General features: G+C 33.4%; 1 protein-coding gene across 4 annotated transcripts in view; it reads left to right on the top strand.

Moving 5' to 3' along the window:
• The window catches only part of LOC127550131 (hepatitis A virus cellular receptor 2 homolog), a 38,485-nt gene that overhangs the window by 7,022 nt on the left and 15,008 nt on the right, over window positions 1–16,455 (top strand). For 3 of the 4 annotated variants that reach the window (XM_051978789.1, XM_051978791.1, XM_051978792.1), the window contains exons 3-5: window positions 4,918–4,985; window positions 11,760–11,810; window positions 13,284–13,410. In XM_051978789.1, coding sequence (XP_051834749.1) covers window positions 4,918–4,985; window positions 11,760–11,810; window positions 13,284–13,410 — 246 coding nt within the window. The remainder of the gene's footprint in view (window positions 1–4,917; window positions 4,986–11,759; window positions 11,811–13,283; window positions 13,411–16,455) is intronic. The other variant, XM_051978790.1, reaches the window with a different exon arrangement.

Genomic DNA, 16,455 nt, shown 5'->3' with positions numbered 1-16,455 from the left:
ACCAGAAAATAAAGGATTTAGGTCTCTTTCAACTCAAAGTTAATGAACCTGTTTGGAGAGAGGGTAAGATTTGATCAAGAGCATGTGATTCTATGTAATATTAGGCAAATTCTGACAGAATAGTATAACATGTACTATTTCATAATATTTCATAACTTCCCCTAAATTTCCATTAAAATTTTTTATTCCAGCTTGCAATATATCAAGACCACAATGGGGATAGTTGAGATGTGGAAAGGATAACTAATTATATATCATGCATGATATTAGGTGAACTCTAATCTTCCTTGAGGCAGTTAGGTGGTGCAGTAGATAGAACACTGCTCTTGCAATCAGTAGGGATCATTTTCCTGAGATCAAATCTGGCCCCAAACACTTAATTTTCATAACAAAATGATTTGGTATAAAATGATTTTTTACAGCAGTAAAAATTGGTTATAAGGGAGATGTCAATTTTAGTATTGGCTTTTTCCCTCCAGAGTGAAAAATTTTCTGTTCCAGATTCCTGTTGACTTAACAATTCTATCTTGTGTTTTTCTTACTTAAATTCCCTTTACAATAACAAGATAACTGAAGTTTGTTTAGGTTTGAGATAAGCCTAAGATAACCCTCTCTGGGCTGTTAGGGAAATACGGTCCCATTCAGTGAGAAGTTTAGGCTCTCACAAGATAAAAGACATACTTTGCTAAATCTGCATTTTAAAAAACTCAAACCACCTAAGAGACCTTTGAGCCTTGCTGGAGGAAACCTAAGAAGTGTCTGAGCCTAAAGAAATGTCTGAGGAATTCCAGATCAGAAAAAATATGAGCAAGTCTTCATTTCCTTATTATTGATTGCCTATTTCTTAATTTCCACATGGTTTTTCCTTGTTTTCTTGAAAATATTCTAATGCATAAAAAGAGATTTCCCAAAGAACTGGGTTTTAAGTTCAGTTTTAAAATGAAATAACATTTAATTGGCAGTTAAAATACTTCAATTCAATTGAACAAGCATCTATCAAATGCTAACTTGCCAAATACTGTGGCAGGTGCTGGGAAAACAAATAAGAAATTAATCAGCCTTCAAGGAGCCTACATTTTATAGGGAAATGGAATGGGGGGGGGGGGAATGTGTTTGTAAGTAAATACTAGATATATAGAGTGATTTTGAAAAGGGGCACTAGTCAAATTCAGTTGGTTACCATTAAACAGAGGTTACAGAGAACACGATGGAAGGGTAAGAAAGAATGATACGGATATAGGAAGGAGAGGTCTGTCATGAATGGTTAGTGGGAGACTTGTGATCAGGGACAGCTAAGTGGTGCAGTAGATAGCACTGTTGGGTCTGGAGTCAGAAAGACACATCTTCCTGAATTCAAATCCAGCCTTAGTTGTTTACTTACTGGAGTAAATGTCCACCCACTGTAGTATCTCTTCAAGAAAACCTCAAGGTGGCAGATGGATCCTGGATCAGGGTGATTTTTGTTTTAGGTAATTTACAAATTAGAATGGAGCAATAAGACAGCAGATTGTTGTGTCCTTCACAGTAGCAAAAGTACAGACAGATAAGTATAAGGAAAGAGTTAGGTCAGATATCCATTTTCTGGTCTTATCTTTTTTAAATTTAGAAACAGAGGGGGACTTAGGAGGCCATTCTACTCCTAACAACCTCTTTTTACTGATGAGGAAACAGAAATTTAGAAAGGTTATGTGACTTGTCCAGTGTCATAGACAGTAACTGGCAAAGTTAGCATTGAAATCCAGGTCCTCTGTCTCCATAGCTAGCTTTCTTTCCAACCCTGTGCACTGTAATCCTAATTCCAGGGGTAAGCATGGTTGTGGGGAAGTGGGGCTTGTTCAAGTTTCTCTCTCTGAGCCAACTCTGCTCCAGGATGGGCCATTTTTTTTTATGTGATTGGTTGGCTGTGAAATGCTCTAAAAGCATTTTCCCCCTCTTTTGCATTTCTGAATGCAAATGTCTTGGGGTTTACTGGCTAGATTTCTCTATTAAGTACCATGCCATGAACAAAAATCAATATGATTCTCATTGACCACCAATCGGTACTAGGCCAAGCCCCATTAGGTCATTGTTTGGGTCTAGATTGACTCAGACTGAATGTAAATTGCAGTCATTTCTGCTTTGATCACAATCCATGAGGGCCTTCCTCATTTAGATTCATCCATCCATCTAGTCATTCATCTATCTATTTATTTATATCTTTTTACCTATTTATTTATTTGTTTGTTTATTTTTTCATTTATTTGTTCGTTTATTTTGGACTAGATGAAAGAGAAGATTCTTTGCCTCAATTACTACTTAGCCTTAATCACCGAATGGGGGCAGTCAAATTGTAGACCTGTTCAAGACTTTAGCTTAAAAAAGCCAAGGTCTCCCATTTCATTTAGGACCATTTATAGTCCTCTTAATCTGTATCTTGCCACTAAACCCAGATGGCTCTGAAGGGAAAAATAAGTCAGATGATTTTGCACAGCTCTCCCTGAATCAAATTCAATTTGCTTTCCTGATGTCTTGGTCCTCTTTAAGAACTAAGGACAAACAACAACAACAACAAATGAAATTAATGTATGGGAAAAGACAATTAGAACTATACTTTTCCTTCCTGGGCTTCAGTTTCCTCCTCTGTGAAACCGGGTGAGTTCTAAATTATCTCTAAATTTTCTCCTCGCTTTGATATTCTATGAATGTAGGGTTTTAGTTGGGATGTATTTTTTTTTTTTCACAGATATACAATGCTGCCAAATTCCCTCTAGATAGAAAATGACCAATCAAAGTTCACTATGAGGCAGTTTTGTATTCAACATGTTTGGTAATTCCATTCATATCTGACTCTTTGTGATCCCAACAAAAGTACTTATTACTTACTTGTCTAACTCATTTTACAGATGAGGAACCTGAGGCAAATAGGATTAAGTGAGTCGTTTAGGGTTACACAACTAGTAAGTGTCTGAGGCCAGATTTGAACTCAGGAAGATGAGTCTTCTTGATTCCAGATCTGGCACTCTATTCATTGTGCTATCTAGCTGCTTTATATTTGACATGTCTTTTGAGAAAATGTAGATTTTCTTTAGGTGAAAAACAGTGGTCACATAAAAGATAAAATTTGAAAGAATGAAACAAATTGCATTTGTCTTCAGGAGGTCTGACTTAATAGACAAGATCAAATAGAATATTTTTGTCTGCTTTGGTTTAATTTGTTTTGAATTCATGTCAGTTAGACAATAAACATTTATTAAGCACCTATTATATATCAGGTACTGTGAGCTAAACTCTAGGGATACAAAGAAAGACAAAAGACGTCCCTATTCTCAAGAAGCTTACAATTTAATGGGAAGATTATGTAACAACAGGACAGATGCAGGATAAATTGCATAGAATTTCAGATGTAAGGCACTAGAATTAAGGAGAATGAAAAAAAGCTTCCTATGGAATGTAGACTTTTAGCTGGGACTTGAAGGAATTCAGGGAATCCAGGGAATCCAGGAGATGAAGATAGGGAAGAAAACATTCTATGAGGAGCAAATAGCCAGTGAAAATTCTGGAAGTCAAGAAAAATGGAGTGTTTTGTCGGAAGAGCACAAAGGAGGCCAGTGTCCCTTGATGCAAGAATTCATTGTGGTTGTAAGATGTAAGATTAGAAAGGTGGAGATGGGAGAAGCAGGATGTGAAGGGCTTTGAGGATTTTAATTTGATCCTGGAGGTGCTAGAGATCCACTGGAGTTTATGGAGGTCCAACTAAAATCCTATCTTCTGTGAGAAGCCTTCCCCAATTCCTCTTAATTCTAGTGTTTTCTTTGTTAATTATTTATTCTGTATATAGCTGTATTCTGTGTATGGCTTCATACAGATTTCTTTGTATGTTTTTTCCCCCAGTTGACCATAAACTATTTGAAGATAAGGGCTGCCCTTTGCCTTTTTTTTTTTTTTTTTAAAGTATTCCCAATGCTTAGCACAGTGTCCAACACATAGTAGATATTTAATAAATGTGGATTGATTGATTGGAGTTGAACAATGACATGGTCAGATAACCTTTAGGAAGATCTTTTTAGGGCTGAGTGGAAAATGCATTGGAGTTACAGAGAAATGAGGCAGGCAGACCCACCAGCTGGCTACTGCAATAATCTAGGCATGAGATGATGAGAACCTGCACTAGGTAGCAATATCAGAGCAGACAAGGGGGTGAGTGAAAAATAAAAATAAAACTGATAGACCTTGGTAACATATTGAATATTGGAGGTGAAAATGAAAAGTCAAGGATGGTACCACAGCATATCATATTGTAATTAGCATTGGGCACTATCCTTCTTTTGCATGTATTAAATACATAATGGCATAAAAGCAAAGATTCTTAGCTAATAGAAGAAGGTTGTAGCTAGGTGACTCAGTGAATAGAGCGCTAAACCTGGAGTCAGGGCGCCCCGAGTTCAAGTCTGTCTTCAGACACTTACTAATTGTGTGATCATGGGCAAGTCACTTAATGTGGGTGAGCCTTAATCCACTAGAGAAGGAAATGGCAAATTACTCCAGTATCTTTGCCAAGAAAACTCCATGGACTGTATTGACATGCTGTTGTCACAATAGGATCACAAAGTATTGAACATGATATAGAACAACAATAGAAAAAGCTTGGCAAAAGAATTTTGATTTTGAGACCAGAGATTCTGAGTTCAAATGTCACTAAAAATGACCTTGATCAAGACCCTTTACTGTTTGGGTCTCAATCTCTTTTCTAAAGTGAGGAAAGATCCAACATGGCCCAATAGTTAGAGAAGTCAGAAGGTCTGGCTCAAGCAAACTATTTAATCTTTAGGTTTTGTGTCCTAAGTCATAGAGAAATAGAGGAATTTCCTATGTTTGATAAGGTCACAGATTATTTTATTTTTAGTTATTTTAACTTATTTTTCTCTTCTTTCTTTTCAGCTAAGACAACCACCTACAAACCTCAACTACATGAGACTTCAAGAAATACCCAGCCAAATAACATAACAGTAAGAACTTACTCTCATTTTGAGATATTGTTAATTAATAAATACTTATTGATTGACTGAATTCATCTAATAAAATCTAGTAAATCTAGTAAAAGTCTAGTAAAAAAAAAAAGTGAAATGAGTGGCCTTGGGAGGCAATGAGTTCCCCTTTCTTAGAACTCTTTAAGCAAAGGCTGAATGGCTCCTTATTGAGTATGTTGTTTAAGGAGGTTCCTGTTCAGGTTGGGAGGTTGACCTCTGAGGTTCCTTCTAACCCTGAGTGTCTGTGACTCAGTTGAAGTGAAGTGTGAACTCTTTCAGGCTACCTTTTCCCACTCCAGAGTGAAGTGGTACATGAATTTCCTAAACCCAATCTTCTTTGGCAGGACTAATGACTGCCAAAGAAGTGTGGGACTAATATCCTCTGGTTTGCTCCTTCACCTTTCCCTTCTAAAAACTCATCTGAATAATTGTGGAGTAAGATGGCATTTTGGTAGCATACCAATTAGAGGCATTTTAAATAAATTGTTTATTCAAATAAGAAACAAAAGAATAGGTGATATTGCAAATTTCTAAATGTTAATATTTGAAAAATCTGTAAGCCATTTTTTCCCAACTGTATTTCACTTTTAGGGGAGAGGGAAAGCACAGAGGAAGCTAGATAATATAGTGGATAGAACATTAGGCCTGGAGTCAAGAAGAGCTGAATACAAATAGGGCCTTGAGTTCTTACTAACTATGTGACTCCAGAAAAGTCATTTAACCTCTGTCTTTCTTAATTTTCTCAACTATAAAAAAGGAGATAATAATTACACTCACTTCACTGTATTGTTGTGGGGATCAAATGGAATATCTGTAAAGGGAATAACACAGTTTCTGCCCTGGGGTAGGCATTTAATAAATACTGGTTCTCTTCCCCTCGTTCCTTCTTCTTTATTTTCCATATGAGGAAACAGGTTGAAACCTAGGTAGAGGAAGTGATTTGCACAAGTGAGGGGCAAGTATGCAGAAATAACTTCTAGCACTAGTAATTGGGGGATTCATAATAGAAGAAGGGGATATTTTATTTAGCAAGGCCTTCAAGAAGAAATAAATAGAAAAAGTGGGCAACAGGGATGAGAATGTCATTATAATTATAATTATAAAGGAATGTCTATACAAATTCATGGAGGCAAGAAAATTCAGGAAGAGTTCATAAAATAGCAAATGGTTATTTTTAGATGGAGTACAGCCATATACAAGTAATATAAAAAATGAAACTAGAAAAGTAGCTTGGAGGCTGATTAGTTTGTATTTTACCCATTAGGCAATGAGAAACCATTGAATATTTTTGAGTAGGGAGGTGATATGGTCATTAGGTCATCCTGATTATTAGGAAATGTAAAGGATAGATTGCAGACAATAGAGACTAGAGACAGAGAGATCATTTAGGATGCTATCATATTATACAAGGAGAAGAAATTGAGAACTTAAACTAGGATGGTGGCAATGGAAGGGAGAGAGCAATGTGAAAGAGATTTTGGAGGTATACAGAGTGGGACTTTAAAAAGAAGAGAGAAGACTATTAAGTTATAAGGTTGTTGTGAGGCTCAAATGAGATAGTATTTGTAAAGGACTTCATATATTCCTAGTAACTGGGGCAATGTTGGTTCCATCGATATTCTTTACAGGGAAGGACAAGTTTTAAAGGAAAGATGATGAATTCAGCTATGAACATAAAATTTGATGTAAATGAGACACCAAGTAGACTTGTTTAGCCGGCAATTTGAAACACAAACTAGAGCTTATGGGAGAAGTTGAAGCAATCCAGATTGTAGACGAAGTTGCATAGAGGTGATCATAGAAGTCACAGGAGCAGATAAAAATGCCAAGTAAGATAGTATAGAGTCACAAAGGAAAAGGGTCAAGGGCTAATAATCAGTATAGCTTAGTAGGAAGAAGAAAAAGAAGAAATAACTATATATACATATACATATATATTTTTTCTATCTTTATATATGTATATATATATAAAGATAGAAAAAATGAATTTATTTGTAAGTAGAAGGGAAAGAGAAAATAAAGCTAGAAAGAGAGGGATGGACTTCCGTGGTTTGGAGCCAAGATGGCAGAGTGAAACTAGGAAGCTGCTCAAGCTCTTCCATTTCTCCTTAAAAACCACATAAAACTAAGCCTCTGAATAGAGTCTGACAGAATGAAACCACTCTCCAGCTCAAGATATATTGAAAAAACTTCAAGATCAGTCTCATTGAGGTGAAAAGGGTGTTCAGCCCAGCTCAGACAGAGTTTATGAGAGGTAGTGAGAGGGTCTTAATCACAGTAGATCAACAACTGAGACCCTCAGTCCTGTTCAGTCCCAAGGCAAATTCTAGGAAACCAGGCTGTTTGCTGGAAAGAGCAGAATTGCAAACACAAGGGGCTCTTCTGCTCAAAGGCAAGGCTCAGAGCTACACAGGAAATTTGGAACAACTTTACTCCAGGAGCAGAGTTCAACCATAAAAGTAAGGAAAAGAGGAAATACCAAAAGAAAAGGAAAGAAAATGAGGAAGAAACAGAAAAGTATCTTGACCACAGAAATGTACTATGGTAACAGGAAATACCAAAACACCAACTCAGAGGAGGACAAAATCTCCACAGAGGAAAGCTCAAAGTGTGATATGAATTGGTCTCAATCCAAAGAGGCTTCTTGGAAGTGCTCATAAAAGACTTTAAAAGGCAAATAATAATAGTAGAACAAAAAATGAGAAAAGAAATCAGAGATATGCAACAAAGAGTTAACAGCTTGGAAAAGGAAGATAATTACTTAAAAAATACAATTGGCCAAATGCAAAAAAAAAAAAAATCATTGAAGAAAACTACACCTTCAAAAATAGATTTAAATGGAACAGAGAGGAAAATAGTCATCAAAAGAATCCATTGATCACCTTCAGAAAGAGATTCCACAAGGACAACCTCAAGGAATATTGTTGCAAAACTCCAGAATTACAATCTCAAAGAAAAAATACTGCAAGCTGCTAGACAAAAACAATTCAAATATCAGAGAACAATAATCAGGATTACTCAGGATTTGGCAGCTTCTACAAGGAAGGATAGGAGGGCCTGGAATACTATATTCTGGAAGACGAAGGATTTGGGGTTACAACCAAGAATTAACTAAGCAGTGAGACTGAGCATCATCTTTCAGAGGAGACTATGACTCTTCAGTGAAGTAAGAGACTTTTAATTATTTCTCTTGAAAAAACCAGAACTAAACAGAAAATTTAATCTTCAAACAGAACTCAAGAACTGTATAGAAAGACAAATAGAGGAAAAATATAAATTTTAAAGTTTAAATTGTTTATGTCCGTAGATGGGAACTGAATATTTGTAACTCTTGAGAACTGGATCTGTTACTGAAGCTGACAGAAGGGGATATCATATAAACAGTCCATGTGAATGGACTCTGATGTGATGATTCCAAAGAAAAAAGACATTAAGGGGTGAAAAAAGGATTGTACTAGGAGAAGAGGAAAGGAGAGGTATAATGGGACAAATTAGATCACATGAAGAGGCCTACAAGACTTTTTGCAATGGGGAGAAAGAAGGGAGAAGGATGAGCATTGTCTGAAGCTTGATTTCATCAGTTTGGCTCAAAGAGGAAATAACTTAATCATTCAGTTAGATATAGAAATTTATAGAACTCTATAAAGAAGTAGGACAAGAAAGAGGAAGGAAAAGGGAGGGGCTGGATAGAAGGGAGGGCAGAAACACTAAAAAATAAGATAAGAGAAGGGGGGAGAGGTGATAGAAGATAAGGTAATGAGTGGGATGGATCAAAAAATGCCACAAAACACTATTAAGGACAGGATGGAAGAAGAGAACAAAAGTATAATCAGGGAAGACCATAGGATGGAGGGAACTACAGAGCTAGTAATCATAACTGTGAATGGGAATGGAATGTACTTTCCCATAAAATGGAAGCAAATAGCAAAGTGGATTAAAAAACACAATCCTACAACATGTTATTTACAAGAAACACATTTGACACAGTGAGATACATACAGAATAAAGACAAAAGCTGGAGTCAAATTTATTATGCTTTAATTGAAGCAAATAAAAAGCAGGAGTAGCAATCCTGATCTCAGATAAAGCAAAAGTAAAAATAGATCTAATTAAAAGAGACAAGGAAGGAAAGTACATCTTGATAAAGGATACAGTAAACATATTAAATGTATATTCACCAAGTGGTAGAGCACAAATTCCTAGAGAAGATATTAAGCTAATTACAAGAAGAAATAGACAGCAATTAGTGAGGGACCTCAACATTCTTCTATCAGAATCAGATAAATCTAATTAAAAAATAAACAACATAGAAACTAAGGAAGTTAACAGATCCTAGAAAACTTAGATATGATAGACCTCTGGAGAAAACTGAATACAGACAGAAAGGAATATACCTTTCTCTCAATAGTACATGCCACCTACACAAAAATTGACCATGTATTAGGGCATGAAAATCTCACAATAAAGGCAGAAATAATAAATACTTCCTTTTCAAACTATGATGAAAAAAAAATTATATTCAATAAAGGGCCAGAGAAAAACAGACTAAAAACCAATAGGAAACTAAATAATCTAATTCTAAAGAATGAGTGGGTCAAACAATAAATCATAGAAACAACCCATAATTTCATAATTTCTTGCGCAGCCCAATACTTTTATAAATATCTTTACATATATTGGATTTAACATGTTTTTTCAAACATGTTTAACACAGATTATTTGCTATCTAGGAGAAGGAATGTGGAGATGGGGATGGGGAGGAAATTTGGAACACAAAGTTTTGCAAGGGTCAATATTGAATAATTATCCATGCACATATTTTGGAAATAAAATGCTTTAATTAAAAAAAAAGAAAAGAAAGAGAAATTGAATAAGCCATTAACGAATTCCCTAAGAAAAAATTTCCAGGGACAGATGGATTTGCAAGTGAATTCTACCAAACATTTAAAGAACAATTAATTCCAATATTATGTAAACTACTTGGAAAAACAGGTAAAGAAGGAATCCTGTCAAATTCCTTCTATGACACAGATATGGTACTGATATCTAACCCAGGAAGAGTCAAAATAGAGAAAGAAAATTATAGACCAATAAAGGATATGGATTTTCAGATGAAGAAATCAGCATATGCTATGTTCATTTCTTTTTTCTGTTTTTTTCCCCCTCTCCCATGATTTTTTTTCCTTTTGTTCTGATTTTTCTTTTCCAACATGATTCATAAAGCAATGTATATTAAAAATAAACAAATTTTTTTTGAAAAAAAGAGAGGGATGATGATTGGAGTAAAATTCTCCAAGAGATGGAATGGAATTGTGATACAGGCATAGATAAATAATTTAAATCCAGTAAAGAAGAAGGACATGACATCCATGACATCCTTTAAGATAAATGGAGAAGAAGAAAAGATGAACAGGAAAGGGAATAGGCATTTGCATAGCACCCATTATGTTCTAGTTACTGACACATAATATTTTAACATATATTATTTCATTTAATCCTTGCAATAATCTTGAGAGCTAGATAAAATATTAAAGAAAAAAAGGAACCCTAACATATAATCACTTGATTAATGCCCTAGACTTGATTTGGAGGTTTGAGAACTAATTTTTTTTTTTTTACCTATAAAAAGGTTTTCAGCTCTTTTTAGTTCTTAGAAATAAAACTAACATTTTAAAAATTATTTTCTTTTTATAATTGAAGAAATGGAGACAAAGATTATGTGACTTGTTCAAGATCACATAGTAAGTTTTAGATTAGATGTATTTTATGATATTAAAAAGGCCCCTCTATTTGTAATTGGGGGGAGAGTTGTTTTGTTTTTAGAATAAATGAATGTTGTACTATGTCAAAGGTTGTTCATTGTTTTTCCTTTTGTACCTATTGAGATAATCACATGGATTTGGATATTTTTGTGTTTAATATAATAAATTATGTTAATTGTTTTTCTAAACATTCTTCCTTTTTATAAATATTATGTGGTCATAAAGAATGCTTTCTTTTATAAATTGTAGTAGTTTGTTTCACATGATTTTTTTTTTTAAATTTTTGAGTCAATATTTTTAATAATATTGGCCTATAGATTTCCTTTGGTGTTTTATCATTCTCTGTTTTAGACTTTAATTATATTTGTCTCTTAAAAGGGTTCTTCTTGTATTTTTGAAAATAATTTGTGAAGTACTAATTGTTCATTAAAAGTGTGACAGAATTCTACTGTGAATCCATCAGAATAAGAAGTTTTTTCTTTGATTGCTCTTTTATAGTGATTTCAATTTCCTTTTTGTTGAATGAGATTGTTATATACAATTTTTATCTGATCTAATTTAGGTTTTTTTTTATAGTTTTGAAAATATTTCTATATTTCTTTTGTGTTTTCAGTTTTGTTAGCACAATATATTCTAATTATTTTTATTTCTTCTGTTTTTGTTGTGATTTTGCTTAGCTTACTAACTATTTATTAATTCGTTTTCCTGGCCAATTCTTTTTCATCAGATTAACTAAAGGTTTATCAACTTTATTAGCTTTTTTTCCCAAAGAACCAGCTTTTAGTTTTATTTATCATTTTATGTGTTCCTTTTCTTTCCAACTTATCTATTTTCTCTAATTTTTACTATTTCATCTTTTGTGCTCATTTTAGTTTTATTTGTTGATTTTCTCATTTAAAATGCATATTCAGCTCATTAATCTGCCCCCTCTTTTTATTATTTTTATTTTTTTACTATTTTGTTACTTTTATTTTGTCTGTTTTGTTTTTAGGGATGTGATAGTATCCTTGAGGATGGCTTTACCTTCATCACAGAAATTCCAGTATGTTGTTTCATTATTATAATTTTCTTTCACATAATTATCGATTGTTTCTATGATTTGTTCTTTAATCCATTCATTATTTAGATTTTCATAGTTTGTGATATCTGAACCAGTGTTCAGAATAAAGGATGTATTTTCTATTTCTGTCTTTTTACATTTTTTTGAAGTATCTTTGTGTTCTAACATATGACCAATTTTTTAAAAGTTCCATGAAGTGCTAAGAAATATATTTATTCTTTTATAATTACATTTCAAAGATATCTTAAGCCTTTTAGCTCTAGTTTCATTAGCAATGTGTTCAGTTTCATATTTTCTCTTTTGTTTATCTATTAGATTTATTCAAAACTGAAAGAATGATATTGAAGTCTCATGTCACTCTCATGTTACTACCTATGTATTCATAGCTTAGTTAGTATTTCCTTTATGGATTTTGATCCTATGGAATTTCAAGCATAGAAGTTTATTACTGATATTTGTTGTTCATGGTTCCTTTCAGCATAATGTAATTTTTAGTTTAATGCTTTTGTATTTTTTGAATGTTTATTTTTGCTTTGTCAAATAGAATGATTGTATGTCTTGCTTTTTTTTTTTTTTTTTTTGGATTCACTTAGATGAATAATTTTTGCTCCCCCCACAGATTTATTTTGAGTATATTTGATTTTTAAATGTGCTTTTAAAAAATAAGTAATAGATTAGAGGTTTTATTTTATTATCTAATCTATCCCTTTTTAAATTTTATTGGAGTTTTAATCCATTCATATTCCGTTATAAGTTAGGTTTATATATTTTTTTCCATTTGTCTCTAATGCTGTATATATACATATATAAACTTACACACACACACACACATACACACACACACACACATACACACATGCACATACATATATGTGTGTGTATATATATATATAAATATTTGGGTCTATGCCCTTCTATTCCCTCAGGCACCAATTGCCTCCAGTTTTAACTCTTCTTCTCTTAAGGAAGGAGAGGTCTTTTCTAATATCAAATCCTTGTGGATAACAAGATCTCCATATCCCTTCACTGAATCCCCCTTATGTATCTCCTATAACTAAGAAAGAAATATATTTTTCACCAAGTATACTATTCTTTTTATATAATGCCCAATATTTTACAAATAGCCATCTTTTATTTGTGATATATATATATATATATGTATATGTATATGTATATATGTATGTGTGTATATATATATATATATATACATATATATATATATATATATATATATATATATATATATATATATATATATATATATATATATCAGATATCATCTGACCCTGATCTCAAAAATCAGATTAGTGAGTCATAACTTTCTTGGGTCTCCCCCCAGATTCTACTACAAGCTATGAGTTATTGAATTGTCATAATCTGAGATAAGTACACAAATACCTCATTATTATTATTATTGCTTCTCCTAGCTTAAAATTTCTGCTTCTGTTTTCATAGGAAATAACTTCACCAGCTAATGAGTTACAAAAGTTTGAAGACACTATACATATTGGAATATACTTTGGGATTAGCATCTTTATGGTACTAGTCTTAATTCTTGTCCTTGCAACCTTAATTCTCAAAAGTAAGTCATTTCATTTTTGCAAGATTCTAATAAAGTTTTAAAATTCAATTTTATTAATTTTCTTTTAAAAGTGAGTTTTATGTTATTTGCAGATTCTTATTTTTTTCATCCTACCTTCCCCTCTCCCTGTTGAGGAAGCAAGGGGAAAAATAACAAAAACTTTTGAATTGTGTATAGTTAAGTAAAACAAATTAACTCATCGGTCACATCAACTAGATATTATATGCTTTATATGTATGTATGTGTATATATATATATATGTGTGTGTGTGTGTGTGTGTGTGTATATGTATGTGTATATGTATACACACATATACACACAAATATCTGTGCATATAACTTGTATATATATGTGTGTGTATGTATGTATACATGTATGTGTGTATATATATAAACACACATATACACACAAATATCTGTGCATATAACTTGTATATATATATGTATGTATATATAATTATTGTTGAAGCATTTATATGTGTGTATATCATTGTACATATACACATCCATATATGTGTACACACTCACACACACACACACACACACACACACACACATACACGAACAGCTAAGTAGCATAGTGGATAGAATACTGAGCCTGGAATCAGGAGGACTCCTTTTTCTGAATTTAAATCTGGCCTCAGATATTAACTAGCTGTGTGACCATGGGCAAGTCATTTAACCCTAATCTGTAAAATAGCTGGAGAGGGAAATAACAAATTATTCTAGTATCTTTGACAAGAAAACCCCCAAATGAGATCATGAAAAGTCAGACATGACTGAAAAATGACTGAACAACAAAATACACACCCATATATATATGTGTGTATATATGTATGTATATTCACACACATAAACTATATGTGTGTGTTTGTGCATGTATGTGTATTTATATGTATGAACATATACCCACATGCATATATGCCCCAATCTTGCATTCTGAGTTCATCCTCTCTCTATTTGGAGACTACATTGTAAATCCTCTGGAATTATGTTTGGTCATTATGGTGATTGAAGTTCCTAAGTCTTTTGAAATCTTGTTACAATATTATTATTGTTGCATATATTGTCCCCCTAATTCTGCTTATTTTACTTTGCTTCAGTTTATACAAGTCTTCCCAGATTTCTCTGGGATGGTTTCATGCCCTTCACTCTTTTTTAAAAAAATAGAATAATGCTGTTGCATTCCATCCATATTCACATATGTTCAGCCATTTCCTAATTAATAGATATGCCTTCATTTCCAATTCTTTGCTACTACAAAAAGAGCTACTATAATTTTTTTGTGTATGTATAGTTCTATGTCCTCTTTTTAAAAAGTTTCTTTTGGGTATCAGTAGGACCAAAAGCTATACATAGTTTAGTAGGCTTTTGGGTATAGTTCCAAATCTCTTTCCAGAACAGTTGGATTAGTTCACAATTCTACCAAAAGTACTATATATACCTGTTTTCCTATAGTCTCTCCCATATTTGTGATTTTTCCCTTTTTGTCATCTTTGCCAATCTAATGGATATGAAGTGGTACCTTAAGAGTTGTTTTAATTTGCATTTCCTTAACTATTAATTATTTAGAACTTTTCCAGATATCTATTGATATTTTGGATTTCTCTCTGAAAGCTGTCTGTTTATATCCTTTGATCTTTTTCAATTGAAAAATGGCTCTTATTCTTAAAAAATAATGCCAAACTTATCTTCCTAAAATTATTATTAATATTAATTTTATGTCACTCCCTTGCTCAATAATCTAAATTTTTTTTCGTCATGTGTCAGGTATAAACTCCTGTGCTTGGTTTCTAAATCTCTCCTAATTTGTTTCCCGTTACTTGCCCAAACGTGCATGTATGTGTGTGGAGGGCATGTGTGTGTGTATGTGTGTGCACACATTTATGTTTGTGTGTGTGTGATTCTCCTCTATATTCATATTGCTCTTCTTAATGTATTTAACACAAGCTTTGTGCCACTTTCCTTGCCTCTCTAATTTTGCTCAGACTACTCCTCCTGCTTTTCAAGCTCTAGATCCTACTCAAATTTCAATAGTTGTGAAGGAAAGGGCTGAATGTATATACTTTTTAAAAATTGTGCTGCATCATTTCTAGAAGCAGTGTGTCTTATGGAGAGAGGGTTGGTTTTGGAATCAGAAAGATGAGTTCAAATTCCTTCTCTAGTATATTCTAGGTGTGTGATCACAGTCCAATCATTTAGTTTCCTTATTTGTAAAATTAGAGGATTAGGCTAAGTGTTTTCCAAGTTCCCTTTCAGCTCTGAATTTATGATCCTCAGAATAAATTTATGTTTTCAAACTCTATTTCTTATTGCTTCTATTTTTACACCCCCCTCACCTCCACCCCAATCAGATGTCTATTTCATATGGCAGCCCTCCAATGCTTAAAGATCATGGAGTCCCAAACTGTTGAATCTGTAATAAAAGATACTGAGACAGACCTTTGAGCCAAAACCCATTTATTAAAGTGACATGGCCACTTTAATGAATGGAATTTCAGATTTTCCTTACTATCCGAGATGCCTACCTTCCTCCAGGATCTTAGATTTATAGTACTTGCTATCTGGATAATACAGAGAAAGCAAAGTAAGATATAGAGTCTCATTGGTTGATAGATTTTGATTGTAACCCTTTAGGAGAATCTACATAATAATAGAGCCCCATTGTCTGAAAAACCTATGTCTTGACTTGACAGGAGGATCTACTGGACCAACATGTAGACCCATGGGCTGGGCTCATGGTCATGATGTCAAAACAACCATATGGGCCAATGGGCCTCTAGATAGGCAGGCCACAGGCTAGCTTGTTGACCAAATTCTCATAGCCATCTTCTTATGTTGGGCAATAGAGAAGTGATGAAGGATGGAGAGTCAACAAAAATAGGAGGATTTTTCATCCTAAGTCATCTTTGTAGTGAAAGGCTTGGTCCCCTATTTAGCAGGAAAAAAGTTAGTTAGCTTCCTATGATTAAATAAGTGAACTTCAGAACAAGTCAGTAACTTATAGCTTGTAGGGGACCTATTATAAGAAAAACTCTATCTAATC

Source organism: Antechinus flavipes, chromosome 2 (genome assembly GCF_016432865.1).
Source record: "Antechinus flavipes isolate AdamAnt ecotype Samford, QLD, Australia chromosome 2, AdamAnt_v2, whole genome shotgun sequence".
NCBI lineage: Eukaryota > Metazoa > Chordata > Mammalia > Dasyuromorphia > Dasyuridae > Antechinus > Antechinus flavipes.
The sequence above is the reverse complement of the archived record's forward strand: the minus strand, read 5'-3'. Positions and strand labels throughout refer to the sequence as shown.